Source organism: Carassius gibelio, chromosome B1, assembly GCF_023724105.1.
Source record: "Carassius gibelio isolate Cgi1373 ecotype wild population from Czech Republic chromosome B1, carGib1.2-hapl.c, whole genome shotgun sequence".
Lineage (NCBI taxonomy): Eukaryota > Metazoa > Chordata > Actinopteri > Cypriniformes > Cyprinidae > Carassius > Carassius gibelio.
In genome coordinates, this window is record NC_068396.1 from 36,089,055 (window position 1) to 36,112,707 (window position 23,653).

Consider the following 23,653-nt stretch of genomic DNA (forward strand, 5'->3'; position numbering starts at 1 on the left):
TATTGCTTAACCTTATTTATTATGGATATTTGCTTAGACATACATATATCCCAACACCTTAAGAATGGTGGTGTAGCAACTCCTGCTTAAGTATACATTAATTCATCACTGAATAACAGGATAATTACGGGAAAAAAGCAACGGTCAAAATGGGCTCAAAACTCATATTTAACACACATTTAAAGTTGAAAATGAAGCTAGACTGATTTTCTGTTTTATAATGTTTCATTTAGTCACTGAGCATCTCAAAGCAATAATCTAGCATTTGACTCATTAGCTGCAGCCGAAGCGCAGATCCTGCTGGAGACTCAACATCCCGTTATATTTTTCTTTGAGTTCAGCGCTAGTCTTGCTCTCCTCCAAACTGGGCCAGAACTCCAACCACGTCCTCTCTCCCAGAGCATACTGACTACTGGGAGACATCAGAGGAAGAGCATGTTAAAGAAGGAATTACATCAAAACAGGCAATAGAGGTTTATTATACAATGTGGAATGTTCTCTAAAGTCAGTTTTATCCTCTTTGCAGCACTGTAAAGAATAATTAAATACTGTGAATAAATAGGTTAATGGAGTATGTTTTACAAAAAAAGAATAGTTTTGTATTTCTGAAAATTGTTACAAAATTAACCCTATACCATGCCAGCATCTATACAATTTTACTTAAAAGAAATGGTTTGTATACATTTGACCATTCTAAATGTATTTCATATTTCAAGCTCAGTTATTAATACAGATGCTCATTCATAGATCATGGCACACACACTTTGGATCAGAGGTCAAATGAACTTACATTCTGCCCACAATTTGGACATCATCAGCCTGGCCCATGATCAGATAGCTCTCACCTCGCTTCATATTCAAAGCTTCTTTGCAAGACATCAGTAAGGAGAAGGTACGCTCCTCACCCTCCACGTTGATTTCTGGACCTACACAAAATCATGTGTATGACATGTGACATGTTTGATTTTCTCTCTCTTCCTCTGAGTTATCACTGACACAACATTGCAAAAAATAAATAAAAAATCATCAGTGTCCGGTAAGATAAAGACCAGTAAGACAAGACGTGAGTAGCTTGTTTTGTATGGATTAAACGTGAAAAAATTATCAGAAGTACATCTGTAAATCATCTTACTGAAGATGCAGAACATTAAAATGACAGAATTTACCAATGTTTACACACTGTGGTTGGAGTGAGGAGTTATACCTGTTTTGAGGGCAAGTTCAATCCTCACATCGTAATAGACTGTTAATTCATCCTCACGTTCTCTCAAAATGACAGCTTTATAAACTGTAAAAAGATTTTGATTGATGTAGTATCTTACTGATCACCTCATTAAATATATACACATGCATACATACATACATAAAAACTCACTCACTGCAAAACATGCACACACATAATATTTTACCGTAATTTATTTTAGGATCACAGGCTTTCGTATTGCGATGAGCCTCAAGAATTTTCTCCTTCTTTTGAAGGCTGCAGTTTTCTGTTTCAGCAATGGAGAGAACAATTACAATGTTGTAGATTAATGGTAGAACTTTTAATTTTTTAATTATTATTACACTGAAACGCTACCTTCGGCACACTGACAGACATCATTCTTACAGATTTTCTGAACAGCTCCCTCCTTCCTGGTTGGATGATAAAACCTCACACAGCGATTTTCTAAACATGGAAGAATGACATGGGTCACATGATGTTCATTGTCCTGCAGCATCAGCTATATTAAAGTAAAAAGCTGTGAAATATTATAAATATTATTATATAATAATATTATAATGTCAGTGGCTCATTGAGATTTTCTTTTTGAATTTGTGTAATACATTTGTTCATTTTTTTTTATGAATACAGATTGTTGCATAATAATGATTAAGATGCTATGTTTGTTTTAATAGGAAAAATAAAATACTTTGTGCAACAACTTTATTGGATGATACTGTATTAAATGATACCATAGACAATAGGGAAAACATATGTAAATAGGGGTGCTCTGTGAAGAGCAATTTAAACAATGATAATTTAAACGATAATGTTTTTTCCATAACCGAAATCAAAAGTGTGAACTGCATGTAGGTTATTGGTTTCTTTACTTGCCCAAATCGAAATGAAGCCACTCCCAGATGTCACGTTCCTCATTCAATGTAAATCTATGGGATTTCCTTTTTTTTTTTTTTTTTTTATTATTATGCTGGGCTTTTCGCATTTTCAGACTAAAAACACAAGGGTGACTGCTTAACCAGTATCACATGTTTGCATGCACATCAGCTTCATACCTAAGGAGTAGTATTCATATACAGTGACAGCTGCTGGTTGAAGGAAGCCTCCATTCATTATTCTGTGCAGCCGGAATGAAATCCTGTCTTCCCTGGTATGAGAAATCTGCAGAGAGTGGAAGTGCAGAAAGCAGAAACCTTATAGTAAGCATGCAAGTGTGTGTTTGTGTGTGCACATGTAGATATACTTGGTTATGACCAAAACAGTCATTCTCACAGTTATGACTAATTATAGAAGAAGTATACATACTGATCTTTTGATGACAACCTCACTAAACCTTTGGTAATAGTGGCACCATTTTTATTTTTATTTTTACATTAAAACACTTTTATTCTACTCTTTTTAATGTAAAACAGAGACGGAGACCTTGTCCAGGTAGAGGATGAGGGATCCTCGCTCTGAAAGCTGCTTGTTCATCTCAAATTTCTCAATCATCCTGTCATGTCCAGTTGACAGCTACAAAAAGAAACAATAAGTTAGTATTGGAAAGTTTGATAATGGGCCACTGTAATATCCAGTTGAGCACAGAGTATGGCATTTGTGAGAAGATCAAGCAAACGATTACACCCAGAATGTCAGAAAAAAGCTATATTAATAAACCCACCTTCGCACTTGTATGTTTTAATATACATTCACGAGTTCACGCTTAAATTTAATTAGCTGAGGTATGGTATGCGTATTTGGCGTGCTGTCCGGGGAAGGGCTCCAAGCTCTGGAATGGCCCGAACCTAGAGTACCTCCAAAAAGTAAATGGACAAGAGGACAGCCGCCAGATCAAGAACATCCCACGAAATAGCATTAAGTACTGGCAGGGGCTGATTTTATTTTATGAGAAAGTCATCTCGTTGGCGGGCCGGAAGAGCCTACGTACTCCAGTGGGAGCGACTTAAGTGTTGGAAGGGTAGGCCCTTCCGAGCTGATGCTCAACAGGAGCTCATAGCGTTACTGCTGTGGCAGTAGGGAGATACAGAAAAGGCTCCTACGGGAGCAGACACTGCTGCGACAGTGAGGAAATACGGGAAAAAGGCTCCTGCGAGGGCGGGCACTGCTGGGATGGCTGGAGTGAGGATTAGCTGTTATATATGGGTAAGGGGATGTTAAAGAGGGTTGCTATGGTAGATCATTGTTTTGAGTGAACGGGGATGGGCTGGCATTACAGGGGTTGGCTTATGAGGGTTCGGTGAGCTTCTTTGATAAGGAATTGGTCTGACCGCTAGTAGGTCTTAAGGATGGTTAGGGTGTGGCGGAACATAGCAGTAAATGGGAGCATGAGAGGAGGAGGAGGAGAGATAGCTGCTTGAGCCACCTGCAGAGCTTGCTTCCGCTGCTGTAGTTGTTGGCTGCGGGAAAGTAGAAGTGTTAGTAACAATTGATGGGGCAAGCTAAAAAAAAAATGCCTGGGTAGCCTACTGTGTTGCCAGCTTAGCAATTGGTTGCCTGGTTTGACAATTCCTCAAGCCTTGTCCGCATTATTACGTTCCTGCTGGAAAAGCATCTTTTCAACTCGTTGTGGCCCTACGGCCTTTTTAAATGGTCTCCAGAGAGGATACATTTGGAATGCTGTTTTAACGTTGTAGTATGGACTGTGGAAACAGAGGCTTTTGAAAACGATGAAGCATGTTTAGTCTTGTAAAATATTGTACCAATAGACATGATTATAACAGTAATGATAATTGAAGTTATGTGCTATTCACTTTCAAGTGGTTTCTAAAGATATTTACTTTTTATGCTTTTCGTATTACAGTCCTAGAAAGACAACAGCAATTTTACTCACACTTGCTGTCCTGTGGCAAAACACAATGGTAGTTGTGTTTTAGATAAATTCTGAGTGATCACGCAAAATAAATGGTGAAATATGTCCCTAAATAAAATGGTCCTGGCAGAATAATTGCATTCAACTTATGTCATCTCAGTGAGGTTTAAACATGCACAGTAAGGCAAATGTAGGGGAGAGCAGGGGCGAAAGTACCATTTTTCAGAAAAACTTCATTTTAAAAGATAATGTTGTAGACAGAGATATATTTCTGCTGTGGCCAGTAACTCAGAAGTGTGGTCTAACAATACCAGGTGGTATTTTGTAGAAATGTAGAAAGACTTCAGTATAATTTCACTTTGAACATAATTTGAACATTGTTACTTTCGACCCCATCGGTTGGGACGGAAGTAACACACAGGTGGGTCAAAAGTAACACAACAATATAAGCTAGACTTTTTTCTGTTACTCTTATTTTTCTTAAGTATACCTGATTGTGACCTTGTTAATAAATAATTGCAAACATATTTTGTCCTTTATCTTTGCAAAAAAAATATTAAATTACATTTTCATATTTTCATTTTAAATGTAAGTTTAAGTTTCATCAGATGTCTTAAAACCTGACTGTATTTTTTTATTGTTAATTTCAATGTATTTTTATATAATAATAAAAAAATTCAACAGAATGCACAATATAAAAATTTTATCACATTAGCATAATAAAAAAAAACTCTAAACATAATTTAACAGTAGGCCTATTTATGTGTCCATCCAGTTGTTTTTATGATTGAATTGAAAATGTGCATTAAAACATCTGGAAACACTGCAAATTCACAGGTGGTGGTGTAAAGGCTAAGATATGGCTAAAACCTAAACATAAATGACGTAGCAGCTGCCCAGAGAGAGATGTTCCTCTATGTCCAGAAACGCCCTCTCAAAAACATCTGGATAAAACCAGACCTCACTCAGACATATTCTTTTGGTATAATATGACATTAACATTTGAAAGAAATGATGCAAGACACAGAAATTCACAATATAGCTTGCACTGGAACACAATAAATACTTTTTGTGACTGTAGCGGGACAAAAGTAACAACTGTTACTTTCGTCCCAACAGGAACTCCTGACATTTAAACTCGATTTAATTTTATTTAAAAAATAGTTTGAAAATGCAAACTTTAGGATGTGTTAAAGCACTAAATAACCTGTAGATTGATCATTACTGTGACACATGAAACAAAAAAACAACACGACTAATAAAAAAAAAAAGCAGCTTCAAAAATTTACTTTTTGTACTCGAAAACAGTTTTACGGACCTAACTTCCGGAAACTATGAGGAAATCGCATGATGTTTCTCAGCTCCGTCAAGGATTGCATGCTGAATAGGCTGTCATAGCTGGGAATGCAAATGCAGAAAGAGGCTCGGAGAAAATCGCTTTGTTAATTTCGTCCCGTGTTACTTTCGCCCCGGTTTGGATGACTTGCCTTGAAAAAATGCCTTGGCTTCATGGTTAAAAATGGCATCCTCATCTGATAGGATTACGTCATAACGTCGTTTAACAAACTTTAGCCACGCAACCTGCATTAGCGTCTTCACCTGAAAAATGTATTGATTTAAGACACGCGCTCTGCTCCGCTAGAGAAGGCAGTCTCAAACTGTCCTGCGACCGGAAATGCAGCGGTGAAAAGATTGAGCCGCGGCGGGAAGTGAGAGAGACTTGCTGCAGTGAGAACTGGGGTGCGGCCCAGGCTGGTTTAAGCCTGCTGCTGCTGCTGTGATTCCAGCGCTTGAGGAGAGTCTGGTCTTGAGCAGGACGATCGTGGTGTTGAGCGAGGCGAGCTCGGGGCTTTGCACGGTATATTGCCCACAACGTGTGGCTTGGCGAGAAGAGCAGCTGTCACAATGATGCTTAATGGTGCTCGGCGCGTGTTTGGCGAGGTAGGAGTGATCATGGGTCCGGCAAAAAGTGGCAGATCTGAAAAAATCTCCGGTACAGAACTCTTCATTGGAAGGAAACTTGGGTCAGACAAAGCGAACCGAATGCTGATAAACCGTCAATGGATAGAGGTAAGTCAGCGATATTTATACTGTGGTATTGATTACTAGAATGAAGTCCACCTGTGTTGATTAGGCTAAGTATCTGACGCGCTCCTCCCGAATCTTATTACGAGAACATCATAAAATGTTGTTCTTGCTATAGTTATAATATACAGTATTATAATAGAGAATAGTTAATATAATACAACATAGTTGTGATTGAAAGTTATCAAATAACAGAAAGAGTTTGCTACTACCACAGTGGGAAAAAAAGCAGTTTGTTGGGACTGACACTATATGCACATTGCAAATAAAAGCCTCTGAAGTTATTAATTTCCTTTTATCAAAAGCAAATGTGAATAATAGAAATATGATTCATACCGTCTTAAGATCATTCTCATCCACAACAAATCCTGTCAGTAATGATATGTCCAATATAGACATGGTGGCATCTCTGTCAGCAGACAGATATCTGTGGAGACATCGAAGCAAAAAGTTAAACTAAACATAGTGATACATTTGATAATTTTCAAGGATTATTCACTGTATCAAGCTACCATTTTGTACAACTGAAATTTGAAAAGTTTAAAAAAAAAATTTTTTTTAAGTTTTAACTTTGATTTTCAGTTGATTCGGACAGAAACATGATGAAAATGGCACATATTTGCACACCTGATATTAATAATGAGTTTGTAACTCTCAGTTGCTCCTTGATATGTTACTATAAAAAAAGAAAAGAAAGAAAGACACATTTTCTGTTATTTTCCATATTTGTTATAATTCAAGTGCCAAATGAATGGGCAATTATTACAAAACATGTAATGCCTTTTTCAACCCCAAAAATAGCAAACTTGTTTTATATTATATTTTGTTTTGCATCAATAAAATGAAGCCAATTAAGGACCATCAAGATTTCATGTAAATTACACATTTTTAATAATAATAAAAAATAAAAAATAAAATTAAAATTTGTAAAAAAATATATATATATAAACACTGTAAGCAAAATGGCTTCATTTTCCTTTTTTGAAATGAAATGAAATTATTAACCTTTATTAGCCCTTTCAAAAGCCAAAGAAAGTTCAAAGTTCTTGCAAGTGGTTTTGCTTTCTTTTGGTTTTGCATAGTACTCAGTCACAACCTGCAGAAGAGAAAACAACACAAAGCACAATTAAAGACAGTATCTACGGTCTAATGTAAGGTCAGATTTAGCTCTGAGTATTGCTTTCTTCAGTCACTCACAGTTACAGAGGCCTCTCCAGAACCCTTAGCACTGATTGTGATTTGCCTGTTGGATGAAATCTGTTGATAAAAAATAAATAAATAATAATAATAATAATAATAATTGCTTAGGATTATTGATGATTGTTTAGGCTTTATGTCTTAGAGACCCTTTTAGCCTTTTGACATGAGACATGGCCTTACATTCTACATTCTAATGGTACGTACCCCCCCCCCCCCCCCAAAATAAATAAATAAGATCTTAAACAGATCAACTCTCTCTTCAAAGGCAATCTGAGAAGCCAGTCAAACTCTGTACCTAGCTAACAAACTAACCTCATGCTCATAATAATGCACGTGCATAAAGAAGTGTTCTTTATTTAGACTATAATTAATTTAGACTATAATTAATTGGTTACAAATGTATTTGGTACATGTTTGTATGTTTGGCTTTTCTTTTAGCCTAATTGCCATTGGTTATTTGTATTAGTAAATCTCTAAATGCTTATATTCAGGTGTATGAATGTACAGTACCTCTTTTTTACAGTACAGTTTATTATCGTCTAGATGCTTCTTTCTTGGTATCAAAATTAGTTGTATGTTAGCTATAGTTTCATTTATTAAATCCCTTATATTCACAATTGATCGTCTCTTTTTACTGCTCATAATTCGGAGTTGTTCAATGTTGATCCTTGCTACATGCTAAATTACTGCTAGTACTGCATAAAGTAAGAAAGCTTTTCTTCCTTGCTCAGGAAAATAATCTTTCCTAGAACTTATAAATTATTACAGAGCATACTCGGTCAATGGACAGATCAAATAATTAGAATATTGATTCTGCTACAGTTAATTCTAATATCTAATCTTAAAATTAATTATTAATGATAACTAGTTATAGTTAATTATAAATATTTCCCCTTTGAATTAATTTGCTACATAATACTAGTACTACTACTAATAATAGTAATAATAAATACATACATTAATTTGTTAATGTTGATCAAATATATCAAATGTAGCTACTGTAAGTAATATTAGAATGAAAAGTAGTAGCTTAATCTTAAACCAGGTATAGGTCAAATATACTTGCTCATACAATATGTTGTATGAGCAAGTTAAAAAAAAAAAAAATTCTGTCTTTCCAAACCCATAATAATGTTTTTATTTTTTTTTATTTTGATGCATTCTGAGAGCTCTCTGACCCTGTCATAGATAGCAAGGATCCTAACATGATCAAGGCTCAGAAAAATAGCAAGGGGATTGTTAAAATAATCCATGTGATATCAGTGGTTCAGCTGTAATTTTATGAAACTACAAGAATCCTTTGTGGTGTGCAAAGACAACAAAAATAATGAATTTATTTCACCCTATAGCACCATTTTGGGGAGTATGACATGCAGAATTTTCATTTTTGGGTGAACTATGCCTTTAACTTGTATTATAGTCTTAACTGCATAAATGAAATATAGCTTAATCCTTGTTAAAGTCCTTTTTTGATTAACTAATGAAACAGACAGAAGCAGGTATATTAGGCTGTGGTCACTTTAGGACCTAATACACCACTCCACTGTAATGAAACACATTTGTTCTCATCAACTGTTGATATTCTCTTTAGGGGTGTCAAAATGAATACATGCAATAAATGCAGACATGGTGGATATTTACTTTCGGCACAAACTCACCTTTTCTGTTTGTGCGAGATAAGAGTTGTCTTTATTGAACTTCCACACAATCGGCTGCCGGCTGCCATCGACTCGGATCGTCATCTCCAGGTCCAACTGCCTCGTATCTTTCACTTGAATCCTGTACTCTGCTACAGCCTGAAACACCATGATGGTGGCCTGGGATGGAGGAGACAAGTTTGAATGGATGTGTAGGCTTCACCTCGATAGTCTAATTGTTTATGTTCTTTTCTTAAATATTGCATATTGCACATGTGGACAGATATGCAATGCAGATTTGCATGCGGAATGTAGACTACAAACCTGAGTCGTGCCATATCCTCCACTGGACTGCCTCTGGCTGTTGAGCCATTTTACGATGGGAGCTGCACTCTGAAAGTCTTGAGCTTTTACGAGAGCCAAAAGGGCATAGGCCGAAGCCTCTAAAGTAAAGGTATGGCTTCCAGGGACAGGATAGTGACTTCCATCTGTTTGAGAATAATTAAAAAGCGCTTCTCAACATACAGATTGTTTCAAAGCATCTGTACTTTTTGTTTATGGAGAGCAAATGTGAATCAAATTTTATAATTGTTCACTTTAAGTCATCATTTATTCCATTATTAGAATGTATCTTTGTCTTTATTGCTTTGAATATAATGCACTGTAAATGTTATGTTGTTATGCATCTTAAACAATGCTGTTTGCATCTGAATGAATAAATGAATAAATAAATAAATGATGCATTTATATAGTGCTTTATTGTATATTGTTGTACATCCAAAGTGCTTTACAATCATGTGGGGGCAATTAAGCATAAATGAATTGTTTTCAGAACAGGTTAAATTAACTGTACACATAGATTTAACAGAAATGGCTTTATCTTTACCTGCAGAGGCTTTTCTCAATAGGATTTGTTTGTTGAGTGCATTTCCATTGGCAAGAGCATACGATGTCATTGCCACTGCGTAAGGATTTGTCAGACCTTGAAACTGAGATCTGAGGTAGACAATGGCTTTATATATGCTACTGTCAAGACTCTAAAAAAAAAAAAGTTGGAGAGAATAAATTACATGAAGTGGCATAAAGAAAAAAATAAATAAATTGAGTTAGAAACATGTTAGCTATATCAAGGGTTACATTTTAACTCAAAGACTAGCAGGACCTACTGAGATTTGGCTGGCACAAATGCCTCTCCCCTCCTGTAGGGCAATGAGCACAAAAGCTGTCATGGATGCTTGAGAATTTTGCCCATGTACGTTCCCCTGTGCACAATGATGAAATTGTGATATTAGAAAAAATTTAAGGTTCGAGTAAAGATATGGTCACATTTACCATTGTGAAATTATGAGAGTGAAATCCATTCATGTCAATGAGAAATGGAGCAATATAGAATTTAGAATTTCACCAACTAAACATCCCTATGCAAACTGGTAGTGATGAACACTAACAAGCTTTCTGGTTGATGTTTGGCAGTGACTACCGTGTGTGTGGAGACTCACAACTTTCCAAACAGTTGGACAAGTGGCATCTACTTGGTACAGCCAGTTTCGGTACAACTCTTCATTTCAATATCATAAAACAAGCCATAAAAAGAGGCTGTTTGGACAGGATTTAGTTTGCTAGCTGGTTCTATAGCACTGCATATTTATTTAATAATCTTTACAATATTTCATTCATGTTATTTTGTCACATTCAGGGATGTTTATTTTTTGTGCTTAATCTGCTAAGAAAAAACTCATTCTGTCTGTTTGAACCACGCAAACACATAACATTAACATCAACATAACAGCAGGTTGATGATGGACAGACATTGCATTGATAAAAAAAGACCAGTATTTAATGCCAATGTGATGTTGATTTACCACTGGAGTTTGGATACACAACCTAAAAACAGCAAATATCAGCTGACGTCAGTATTGGACATCAAATTGAAGGGGTCATGTGATTTCAAGTTTTCCTTTGCCTTTTGAGTGTTAGAAGCTGTTCATGAATAGATAAGTTGCCAAGACTACAGTCTCAAACCCAAAGAGATATTCTATTTAAAAGTTAAGACTCGTCCACACCCTCCAAAAATGCCTCGTTTAAACACGACCCACATGTCTACGTCACTGTTTGGGAAGATTTGCATAATGGCCCCCAAATGTTTACACAAAGAAAGAAGGCGTAACTTTGATTCTCTCTTTAGTATTGTTGTCATGAAGACATTTTGTGTTTCTTTGTGAAAGTGATAATACTTTGTTTGGCCTTCTAAAAGAGGACATAATTAAAAATCAGTGGTTAAGTTGAATTTACAACACCGTTCCAAAGAAGTTCAAACCAAGTATTCAGATGTGTACAGAGCATTTTACAGAAGACCTCCAGCCATGTTTTGATAAGAATTTGCCTCTGATGATTCAAATGCAACTTTTGAGCAATTTTACGAAATATCAACGTCTTGTGACATTGTATGCCTTCTGGGGAGGGTTCAAAACATCAGCTTCTAACTCATCTAACTTCTAACCGAATGAATAATTTGTGTTGGGATTATTTGGTTATTGGTAATATCAAAAAAAATGCTTTGTTTATTCAATGTTCCCCACATATATAAGAGTAGCTTATAGGTTCAAAGTTCCTTCAGCAAAATACCAGGATGTTCTGACATTTACAGTGAATATCTTAAATTTTGATTTGTTCCTTAAATCTCTTATTGGCATAAGAGGACTTGGAATATAATGCATAAGATGTACAGACTATTCTTTTGACATGAATTATTAAATTAATGCTACAATGCAGAAGGAAAGTTTTACAAGTTAAGAACGACGTGAGGGTTAGTAAAAGATGAGCAAATTTTATTTTGGGGTTAACTATCACTTCATTGTTATAATTTTTTTAAAACAGGTCTAACTCACAATCATCTCTCCATGAATCATAGGGCCATCTTCTCTGAAAACACCATCAGGTAACTGCTTGTTCAGTATGAGCCACTTGAGAGCAGAGCAGATCACATTGCGGTCGATGTTTACAATGTTACTGGCCATGGCAAATACTTTAGCAACATATGCTGTCAGCCTTTAGGAGAAAAACAAACAAACTTGAGTATTAATTATGGTGAGATTCTTGAGTAAAAGCTTTTACTGACCAAGCAGAAATATTGAGGAATATCTTAGTTACCAGGTGCTGCTTGGACGATTAAGATATGCAGCATAGGACCCATCACTTTTACGATATGCCAGCTGTTGATTGTAACCTGTTCATCAAGATGATAAGAGGGGTATACTATATGAAACAAACATTTAGGAGCAGGAAAGTTGACTTCACAGTGTTTAGTTTACCTCTCGTGATGTACATAGCAGCTGTCTGCCTAAGCCCAGCCTTCACTGTATGCCACTGTTTAGTTTTGTCCAAGTAATGTGTTGCAATGACAGGCATTGTTAGGCCAATCATGTTCTGCTCCCCACAGCCACCAGGCAGGATAATCAAGGAACCCATGGCCTGACCACTAATAGCCTTCTCTATTGTTATACTGATTGTATCTCCTGTGCACAAGAGATTGACATACTGGTAAAAACAATACCAATTTTATTTTGCAAACTTATAGCAGATGTTAGAGGAGTCACCTATTGCAGATACATATGTGTTTGCAGGTGTGTTGGGCGCCTGGTCCCTCAATATAAGGCTCTTGATAACCTCCACATGTTCACCACCTGTTCCAGAAAGACAAGAACTGTACAGTCACATTTCACTCTTATGAATGGTGTGGCTTTTATTTAGTATATGATTGAGGCCAGGAGAGAAGTTCACCCAAAAAGATAATTCTGACATTAATTACTCACTCTCATGTCCTTCCAAACCTGTTAGACCTTCATGCATCTTCAGAACACAAATTAAGATATTTTTGAGGAAACCCGACAGCTCTCTGACCCTCCCACAGACAGCAAGGATACTACCACGGTCAAGACCCAGTGGTAAGGACATAGATGAAATAGTCCATGTGACATCAGTGGTTCAACCGATATTTTTATGAAGCTATGATAACACTTTTTGTGCACGTGAAAAGACAAATGCTAACTTTATTCACCAAATCTTCTCTTAAATAATGACAGACTTTGCATTCTTGAGTGAACTAACCCTTTAACAGCAGGATCAGAAATTTACCAGGGCTCAAGACAAAAATCATAAAATTTACAATATTCAAAAAACACAGAATGAGAAGAAAACACTTCTAACAACTCAAAAATATGCCCAAAGTAAAATGCACATGTAGAGGTTTTGTTGGATTCCCCTTACCTTTCCTAGAAGGACTGAATTGTAGATTTTCATTAAGTTTGGTCAAAACGCCTTCAGACTAAAGAAATGAAGTGAAGAATGAGTGACAAAGAGAACAAAGGGTATATAGTTCAGATTCATATGTGACTTCTTAGAAATTAGCATGATTGCTTGGTTTGTTGTCTTTAAACCTTGAGGAAAGCTGAAGGTTAATTTCTTTATGTCATCTTTTGGGAACTGTTTACATTATTCTAAACCTACACTCTGCAATGAACTGTCTTGTTATTTGATCAAAAGGCTTCAATTTCCTACCACCACTAGGAGATCTTTCTTCACTCCATCACTGCCACGTCCTGCAGCAGCTGCCTTCACTACAATGGCGTGGCGTCCAAAAGCTAATGGCACGATCACAAAAGGTACAGAGTATGATGATTTGGCATCTACTGTCACAGTGGTAGAGAACTTTCCTCGCTTGCTAGCCGGGCTGCAGATGTCTTTGGTTTCCATCAGTTCCACGCGTACCTGCAAGAAGAAATAAAACTCAAATATTCCTTATGAATAATTACAGGCTGATAGTGGCCAAAGCTAATTCTGTCATCATTTATGAGGGCCTGTGTGATGGGTAAATCATTCTTTCAATCTGACCTTTACTTTTCTGCTGTACAGGTTGTGGATAATGGCCTTGATTTCAATTTGCTCGTTGCGCACAGCTGAATATGGCAGCTTTAGGTCAATAAAGAAGTTTTTCACCACTGTCATCTCATGGACATCTGCCACACAGATACCTTTATAGAGATAAAAAGAGAGCAACTTTTTATAGAAAGCATGTATTGCAGTCCTATGAAACCAAAGAATACAGAGAAAACACACAACTAAATTATTGTCTGGGGTAATCAGCACATTCAGCAGCATGCCACTAATGCAAAAAAATAAGATTCTAAATGGCTGTGAATATTACATTTATGTGTTCACATCAACAAATTGTGTTTACAACAAGAGTGTGTACCATGAGTGCTGGACAAGCTGATGGCTGTAATTTCCCAGGTTGTTATAGAGTCTTTCAGCTTGAGTCCATCCCTGGGTAAGGTGGTTGTTTGACTAAAAGAGAGATCATCTTTTACTAAAGCAGAAACATCACTGGCTGACCAATTACTGTTGGAAACTGCAGGTCAAACTCACCACTGGCGGTTCATTGAGGAACATTTGGGCAAAACCACTTCCTCCCAAAGCCAACTTTCAGGGAAGAGTGAACGTGTCACAATGTCATCCGAATTGACAAACTCCTCGCTTTCACCTGAGGGTCAAAGAGTGGTTGATATATTTGTGCAAAACAAAACCAAAACAAAGTATTTTCTGCAATTGTAGAACCAAAACTTTTCACATCTCTGGGGTAAATTATTCTTCTCAAGAAACACCTGAAGCACGATCTGACTTCAAGCAGATTTGCAAGAGCGAGTTTACATAGAAATTTGTAGACTATTATTGAGAATGCTCTTACTGCGGGCTAGAATCTGTTCTTCAACTGACTTTACGCGATGGTCGGCTATCACATTGCAGCAGTGCAGGAAAGCCTGTCTGCACTCCTCTCCATCCACAATGAAAGATGCCCGATACTGACAGGTGATGCTCAAATCCTCGATATTCTTCAATCCATCCAAACAGCATTCTCTCTCAATGCCAGAGTATTTGTTCGCTGGAGGAAGATTACATAAAAGATTACAGTTTCTTGACGCATACACCCACACTCGCACACAAATCAGAGCACAGAAATTTGTTGTCTACGGCATACTGCCTCTCAACTTCTATAAATACAATATCTTTGATACTGGAATGCATTACATTACATTACTTAAAAAAAAAATAAAAAAAATAAAAACAGGTAAAATTGTTGTTTTTTAATTAACTAAACTCACAGCTTCATTTTTGCAGAAAGAGATGCATGGATGCAGGTATTCACAAATGCAACTTTCATCTCTCTCCCCCTCTCGCTCTCTTTCTCTCTCTCTCTCTCTCTCTCAAAATGGCCATATTTCTAACGTAAAAATCAGTAGGCTGATATTATTTAAACTGCAACTTCCATATCTTTCCTCACTTTCTTGTTTCAACCTAAAACTGATGCTTTGTGCTGGAAATTGCACTCTGCTTCTGTAAAAGGTAAACTTTGATTTGATTGACCAGCTCAATTAGTGTGACATTGACGAGCACTGTTAGGCTGAAGATATAACTTTTAAAAGTTTTGTCAACAGGAGCGCTGCCTAAAGGAGTGCAGCAGATCAGTGCAAAAATGTAAAATATTGGGAGAAACAGAGTTTGGCCACTTCTAATTATTGGGGGGGGGGGGGGGGGGGGGGGGGTCAATGTCAATGGTGTTTACAGCCCTGCTATAGCTGCATTTAAGCTAAACCTTGATAAATCAATCAAACAATTGTTTAAAGATGGCTTGCATCTTTCTTACATAGAGAACGCAGGAGATCCATTGAGGTTATATCTCGTCTTTTTCTTCGTGCTGAAGATTGGCATTGAGTATCTGGAATAAGAACAGCATCAATAGTTGAGATTAATTCCTTGACATTATAAATATCAGGTTATAAAAGTCAGTATATGGATGTTTTTGAACATCAGAAAAACAGATAGAAACAACAGAAAAACAATAAAATGCAAGTACTTGTCCTGACGTCAGTGCCTCCAGCAGAGCTGGACTCAAACAGCAGGCCGGCATCACTGAAGACTTGCATACTGTCTTTTCCACTTCCTGCTGTGCAGCCAATGTCATGTGACTCAACAACATCCCAGATCTGTTGGGGAAAGACACAAGTCAAAGAGGAAAATGGCAATATATTCATGTAAGAAAATGTAAATACTTTTCACTTACAATGGTAAGATTAAATGCTGATCTACAAACCTTTGTTTGAGTTATCCTGTTCTTATTGTTCAGAACATAGACACCTTTATCCACAGCCACCAACCCAACTTTAGCCCCAGGATCTCCTGTTATGCTTAGGCTGAAGTCTTCACCTGGCTCATACACATCGACTGGATCGTAAACTTCCACTTTAAGCTGGGAGATCGAAGAACATCGATCAACTTTACAAGCTAAGATTAATTCACAGAGTTTTGTCACCAGAGCTGAATTACCGTTCCCATGCATGTGTCCTTCACGTCAACCCAGACTGAATCAGACACCACCTCAGACGATCCCACATGATAATAAGCCACAAAGCGGAAGGATGGCACCATGTCTTTGGTTACAGGCAGAGACAGAGACACTAGAGATTGTCCTCTTCGCTTAAACCTGTCTGCTTGAATGATCTGACCTTTACTTAAGATCTGAAATTGTGACAGATGTAAAAACACTGAATACATTTAAAACATTTAACAAACCACATAAGAACAGACTGCATACTTGAAGGGTTAGTGAAGCCTAAAAAAGTGGTCAAATAAAGTGCATCTATCCATATTAAAACATTCACCTTACCGCTCAGCATGCGCAGCGGTGATATGTGACGAATGCACAAGTGCGACGGAGAGACATTAAAACAAAACACCTTACTAGAAGCACAAAAGAGGATTTGTAAAGACAAAATGTCAGAGGATTTTGATTGAAGCCAATAGTTTTCCTTTGGTAAAAATAAGGAAACCTTGCTTCCTTTGCTCCTGGAGCCACGTGATGCAAATTTTAATATGGTTAGATGCGCTTTATTTGACTACTTTTGGACTGTTGAACAAAAACACCCACCCATGGTATTATAAAATTATAAATCTTGGTAGAGCAATAACACATTTTTATATAGCTTTGATTGGATTAGTTTGAAAGAAGAAAGTCATATACACATAGGATGCCTTGAGGGTGAGTAAAACATGGACTAATTTTCATTTCTGGGTGAACTAACCCTTTAATAACGTCTCCTCTTGAATCATGGTGTGACTGTCACTCACCAAGTAGGTGAAATCTTGATCTATCACTCTTGAGCTTCTTCCCAAGTTCAGACTGACTTTCATTTGATCACCGATCTGAAGTGCTGCAGCATCAATGCCGATGTGCAGGTAGTTGTTGGAGCCATCTTTCGGCTTGTAAGCCTGAGCCGTCATCTTTTTCACTGCCTGCTGTTCGTCGGTTAATTGTGGATCTTTGGTCTTTACCTGGAAAGAATAAACATATTGTTTTCTAATGTGATGTGAACAATATGTTTCACTGCTTGTTTTTCAATTGCTAACTGATCTAGTTTTTCAAGATCACCAGTGAAGCCGACTGAACATTAGAGAAGTGTGGATGACAGGGCTTACAGTGATCTCCAATGTAGAAGATCCTCCCGGAGTGTTGACAGTAACTTTTGCAATGCCGTTATCTTTTGTTTGACCTCTGACCCCTCCAGGATTGACCTCAACTTCCACATTTCTAGCAGGTGTTTGGTCAGGATTTGTTATGTAGACCTATTTGCAAAACCCAGACCAAAAAATATGGAATGCAGTTAGTGTTTTTCTTTTTTCTTTTACTTCCAATAATTTTCCTGTAAGTTATATTTTTTTCTTCCTGGTTAAAATTTCATACCGAGACATCGAAGGGCATTCCAGGTTTGAAGAAGTGTGGTGTTTTTTTGAAGTGGATGGTGTATGGTGATGTCACAATCTGAATACCTTTCTTTTGTGCTTCCACCATTTCACTGCCTGAAACATGTGATGATATTCAGAAATGCAATCATGCAAATTACATGTTTTGATGCCTAAAAATAAAATAAAAATTGTTGTCCAGCAAGAAGGTTCTCCAGACTTTGTGTAGTTCTTACCAGACTCGGTTAACACGCTCACTGCAATGTACAGTGACTGGCCGACAAGCTGCATGATGTTTGGGAAGGTCTGCAGGATGTGTTTTCTTTTTAGCTCTGCTGTTCCACTTCCATCCCAGATCTGACATTCAACATAAAATTAACTCATAAAATCGTGGGTTTACTTTGTTCATGAGGGCCAAATTTGCACTTCCTTTTGCATTTTTAAAAATGTGTTCATAAATGGGGCAAGTAATTGCAAATCTGATAACAGTCTGGTGTTTTTACAGAACAAAATATAGCTATGTGTGATGTGTGTGTGTGTGTGTGTGTGTAGTACCTGCACTCTCTGTAAGGAGCCTGGTATACTTATCTTCCCTTTATCTTCAGTCACCACACCAAATACAACAAATCCATGACCCCTGACTTTCTCCCCAAACAGATACCTTCAGGATAAACACACTTACATATAAAAGGAGGTTGTTTTACACTACCATTACAACATTTTAATGAAAGTATATTATAGACTTTTCATTAAGATCAAATGATATCAACTTGAGGAAAATGGGCATCCGATGACCTTTTAAAGCTATTAGAAACATGAATATAGCCATAACACAACAAAAGTACTGTACTTGGCTTTAATATCAAATGATAGACTATCATCGTTCACGTAGAAGAAGGCTTTCTGTGGACTCAAAGTGACCTCGAAGCTGGGCAGGACTGCAGAAGGAACAGGAAGAAGCTGAGTTGATATTAGCATATTGTAGATGTTAAGGGTTTATCTTTGTGTAATGTTGTTTCGTAACAGCACGCAGAGACACCTACCGTATTCTTTCACCTCAAACTCACTGGAGAAGTTCTTCTGTGGACTGTTCTGGTGCCATGCCACAAGTTTCCACAAGCCTGGGCTATTTAGACACCAGATGAAAAGATCATTATCTGTCATTTCACAGTCTTTTTGAAACATCTATGTATTGTATATTTGTTTGAAATGAACACTATTTTTTAATTACTTAATTTTCTAGCAAAGAAAGTATACATTAAATACATATTTTATTTTTTTTTATTGTAAAACAACAGACATTTGACATAATGAGAGATAATGAGTTTTTTTTTTTTTTGTTGTTAAAAATCATTTTTTAAATTAAAATTAGCCTCTTCTAAAGGTAAAATATGTTAATTTAAATCATTAAATCATTTTATCATTCTTTATTTCATGTTAACTCAAGTTAACTAAAGTATATGTCAGTTTTAATATTACTTTTCATTAAAAAGTAATACATTTTAAATGAAACCACACAGGCACTCGTCCTCACCTAGCTGGATCCGTCAGGCTGAAGGTTCCTGAAACTATTCCTCCACCGGGATAAACAGATTTGCTCTCAAGGCTGATGCCATCAGGTGTCTACCAACATTAAATATATTAAAACATTTATAAATATGCATTAAAACGCAAACAGCTAAACACATTAACAAAAAGTGCAATACTGTGGAGTACAAAAGTCTCTAGAAAGAGACAAAAATCTGGCATCTTGCAGTGTCATGTTTTGCACCTTGTTGTACTTTATTACACACATATTTACCAGAATCTCCACTCTGACTCTACTTTCCACAGGCCGTGTCATGCCTGGACTCAGTGAAAACACCCGGTAATAAACTACAGGGAGAAGACAAGTATTAGAAGACTATCTTGGTGCGAGAACAATGATGGAAACAAATGCAGAGCAGCAAATACTAGCACACCTGTGCTGTCTGGAGTGTAGATGGTCTTGTCGGTCTGTAAAACTATGTTTCCAGACTGAAAGATCACCATGACCTTTTTCTCAAGCAGCTTCTGTGGAAACTGGGCTTGCAAAATGGCATATTGCTGTACCCCTTTCTCAAAGGAAAACACATTTCCGGGTATCTACAGACACGCCATACACAGACAACTGAAATAAAAACATGCTGAAACACAGCGAGCTTACTTTCATTGTGCTAATTATCACTGTAAATATGTCTGTAAAAAAATTGACAGTCTCCTTCCAAAACATTGGTGTGAGTGGAGCGCCTCACCTCTATCTCGACTAGATCCTGGTAGTTCTTGGTGGGTGTCAGAGTAACTGACTCACTCGTCACTTCACGGTTGTTATCTTTAGGGTTCCTTACTGAGATTTTAACATTCAGACTGGCTCCAGAATAGTCCTGTGCCTCCACGAACACCTTCTCTGGGGACCCCACCTTCAGTATATTGGGCGCTGAGAGAATGTAACTGAGCAAAACACATTCATTTAGGAGAAACAGATCTTGGCCTCATTTCACAGACAGCAGTTTTACAAAGGATGCAGCACTACATTTATTTACTTTAAAATACCCAAGGAGATTAAATAAATAGATTTAATTTTGTCTAAAGTGATTTGCTTGGAAGAGCTATAATTGTTTCTCACAAAAGCGAATGCACAAAGCACACCGGGCTCTAAAGGAAAGACCTTTGTATATTTCTTTTCTAAAGGAAAGACCTTTTGAAATTTCTTTTTTAATCTCCAGTAAATGATCATTATCAGTAAATTATTTACATAAACGCAATATAAATGATAAATAGAAATAAATTGATGTTACAGTTAAGTAATAGATTGTAGCCTAACAGCATAATTGTTTTTGTATATTAATATTTTTTTTTGGTTTTAATGTTACTATATTGATTTTAATAGTAAATAATTGTAATAATTGTATTTCTTTAGGTAATTTATTTTAAAATATTTGTCTTCTCACTATATCTGAATCAGTGTCCACAGATAACCATCCAATCATTCGTATGCTTTATCCAGTTTATGAGAAAACTATTTGAAATATTTAGATAATTTTGTTTTCTCCTGAAACAGGTTATATTAGCATCAACAGAAAAACAAAACAAAATGGCTATTTTCTGTCTGACCTTGGTGATGGGCCATTGAGTTAAGTCATCATATTTTTGTGTATTTCAAGTAATTTTTAATTGCATTAAATAGAAAATAGTGTTTAATTTGTTGTATAAATTGTTTAAATTGTTGTTTAAATTGATGTATAAATACTTAATATGTGACCTGACATGTTGATTTTGTGGATTGATATACAGTAATTGATTTTTTTTTTAATAGTTAAAATGACTAAAAATTCAGGATTTCATCACCACCATCAGATATCAGATGAATATTTTGATAATATTTGATTATGATATTCTAGATTTGGTGAGGAATTGTTGGTCACACGTGAAAGTGTAATCTGTCTGTTAACATGAGAATGAGTTTTGTAATGTTAAAAACATCTTTTTTTCTGTTAAAGGTATGGTTAAAATTGTATTACACAGTCCAAGATAAACATTTGATAAAAAACGAAAATAGTTAGTAGGTTGCATCAAAGCATAGCTCAGTAGCTTAGTACACATGAAACATAAATTAGTTTAATTTGTCTAGTACAAGTTTTTTTTTTTTTTTTTTTCAATAATTTATAATTTATTATTTGTTATTATTTATTTTTCAGAAATTTCCGTCTGAACTTTTCCCAATAAATTTGAGATCTTTAATCGAGCGCACATAAATATTGAAAATACAAAGTTTGGCTAAGAAATACATCTGTTTTATATTTGAATACAAAATGAATTCAGAAGCATTAGATGTGGAATACGTTATACATTACATGTTACATTACATTATGTGTTATATGGTGCTGTCCTGATGTGTGTGTTATTATACTCACAGTGGGGTGCAGAGAGAGAGGAGCGGTAATGAAACGACAAAAGTCGCCAGCCACAACGATTCCACGCGCATCGTGCCTGTCTGTCTCTGACGGACTCTTAACTAAAGTACCAAATGTTAATTCACAATATATTCATCCTCCCTCATCATCACCATCCTCCTCCTCCCTCCCCTCCTCTTCCTCGCTGTCAGTTATTGGGTAAGATGGGTGGAGGGACCTGCGCTATGATTCAGCGGTGGACCATCCTGTGTGATAAAGTTGTGACATCTTCTCTTTCCTCTTTTTTTCTCTCTGGGTCAGAGTGTCAAAGCAGCATCATGCTGGCATGAAATCATGTGGTTCTAAATAAATTAATCAGTTATCTATGTTTTATATTGTGAAAAAAGTGTTGTGCCCATCACAGATAGCAACATATTGTTGACCCAGATCTGACCCACATCCGACACATGTGGAATGATGCTCCAGCCCACATGTAGTGTGGAATGATGACATTTGAGCAGACTGCTCCTGTTTGCCAGATCTGGGCCACAAGCAGGCCATAGCAATGGCACATGTCACTGGACCTTTAATTTAAAATTACGTCAGGTGATGATAGCTTCAGAATCAGTTAAGATATAAAAATAGCACAAAAAAATTAACTACAATAACATACAAAGACAACATCAACAAATGAACCTCTAAAAAGTGTAATGTCGCATGCATGCTGTATACCATAGGACAAAACACCAAGCATGCATCACAGCATAGAAAAATTATGTAGATGAATTGTCCTATTATTTTATTTCATTCTAATTATTTGGTTCGTGTATTTATTTTGCAGGGTTTGTTGTTGGGTCTTTTAGAAGCTTATTGCGATGTCCAGAATTGATCCTATTATCTGAATATTCTGTCACCATTGTTGAGATTCATATGCTGATTGCTGATATCTGTGTGTGTGTCAGTAGGGTTTTTTTTTTAATCCCCAACTCACATTGCAGTAACACAGGGACTGTAATGTGGAAACATTAAGTTACACAGCTACACGATTAAATTGACTTCAGTGGATTAAACCATTACACAATAATAGTTAGACCATGAAAATCAAACTATCATGTACTGCAAATGTGTCCAACACACTATCACAGCAGCCACAAAAAAAAAAAAAAAAAAAATCAGAATAAGAGATAAGAGCACAACTAATGCAAACAGTAATCACCATTATGGTGACTTCAAATTAAATACAATTATATTTAAACCCCTGTTAGTTCTCAGTAAGAACTTCTGTAGACCTCTAACAGAAAAAAAGCCAATCTGGTAAGCTATAAGTGAAGCTGGTAGTGCTGTTTGTTTAGTTGTTTAATCTAAAAATTTAAACTGCAAACTTATAGTTAACCTAAAGTTGAAAACCACAATTTCTCATTTAATCAAGTTGCTGTTGGTGGTTGTAACACAACTGGAATAATCCACCATCAGCAGCCCGATCTCCATAAATGAGTATAATACAGAACAGTTTTATCTTGCATAATTGTCCCCTTTAAGGCTCTGAAAGTTGATGCAGTCATTCTGTCTTTCACAATCATCCACTGACCCTGTGTTTTGAAATGTTTGTTTTATATTTTGAAATGTTCATATTCAGATAACAGTTTTTACAGATTTTATGAATTACAATGTGATCAATGTGATCTCATGATAATTTGTACACTGTTAAAAGTTGTTGTAAAACAAACAGCCAATTTTTGACAGTAACATGCTGTTTTCCATTAAAACATTCTGGGTAATATTCATAATTTTCGAGAAGGTAGCCTGCTGCTATATATTGTAAATTAACAATGTTCAAAGTCGACACTCAGCGGCTGTGTTTCAAATCACACCCTACACCCTCATTCACTATTCCCTACATGTGTTTACTAATATAGTCCACCTGACAGAGAGAATGAAAACTAATGAGTGAATTCAGACACTGATGTAGAATCACTGAAGAAAAAAGAAACAAGAC

The 23,653-nt window shown here is 36.4% G+C and overlaps 1 protein-coding gene across 1 annotated transcript; it reads right to left on the reverse strand.

The window, feature by feature from the left end:
* LOC127948621 (complement C3-like) lies at nt 1–22,020 on the reverse strand. The gene is made up of 41 exons (XM_052545192.1): nt 21,679–22,020; nt 20,020–20,215; nt 19,708–19,870; nt 19,548–19,621; nt 19,281–19,369; nt 18,790–18,872; nt 18,597–18,684; nt 18,302–18,407; nt 17,983–18,103; nt 17,748–17,863; nt 17,483–17,629; nt 17,135–17,338; nt 16,334–16,525; nt 16,101–16,256; nt 15,864–15,993; nt 15,654–15,725; nt 14,697–14,891; nt 14,378–14,492; nt 14,205–14,296; nt 13,844–13,983; nt 13,511–13,720; nt 13,220–13,277; nt 12,550–12,636; nt 12,265–12,468; nt 12,104–12,179; nt 11,842–12,001; nt 10,120–10,215; nt 9,840–9,990; nt 9,278–9,441; nt 8,975–9,133; nt 7,314–7,373; nt 7,122–7,212; nt 6,744–6,792; nt 6,453–6,543; nt 2,645–2,734; nt 2,278–2,383; nt 1,580–1,669; nt 1,410–1,490; nt 1,205–1,288; nt 791–926; nt 1–412 (listed from the first exon to the last, which is right to left on the reverse strand). Exons 1-41 carry the CDS (start codon nt 21,747–21,749, stop codon nt 274–276), a joined length of 4,932 nt encoding a protein of 1,643 aa, XP_052401152.1. The 5' UTR covers nt 21,750–22,020; the 3' UTR covers nt 1–273.
* Nucleotides 22,021–23,653: the final 1,633 nt, after the last annotated feature.

Bases quoted from the DNA above. Each gene is read 5' to 3' on its own strand.
- LOC127948621 (XM_052545192.1), bottom strand. From the start codon at position 21,749: ATGCGCGTGGAATCGTTGTGGCTGGCGACTTTTGTCGTTTCATTACCG. The intron at 15,726-15,863 runs GTACTTGCATTT...TTCTTATTCCAG, and splicing joins AGGCACTGACGTCAGGACAA to ATACTCAATGCCAATCTTCA. The intron at 9,442-9,839 runs GTAAAGATAAAG...ATTCTCAAACAG, and splicing joins ATTGAGAAAAGCCTCTGCAG to ATGGAAGTCACTATCCTGTC.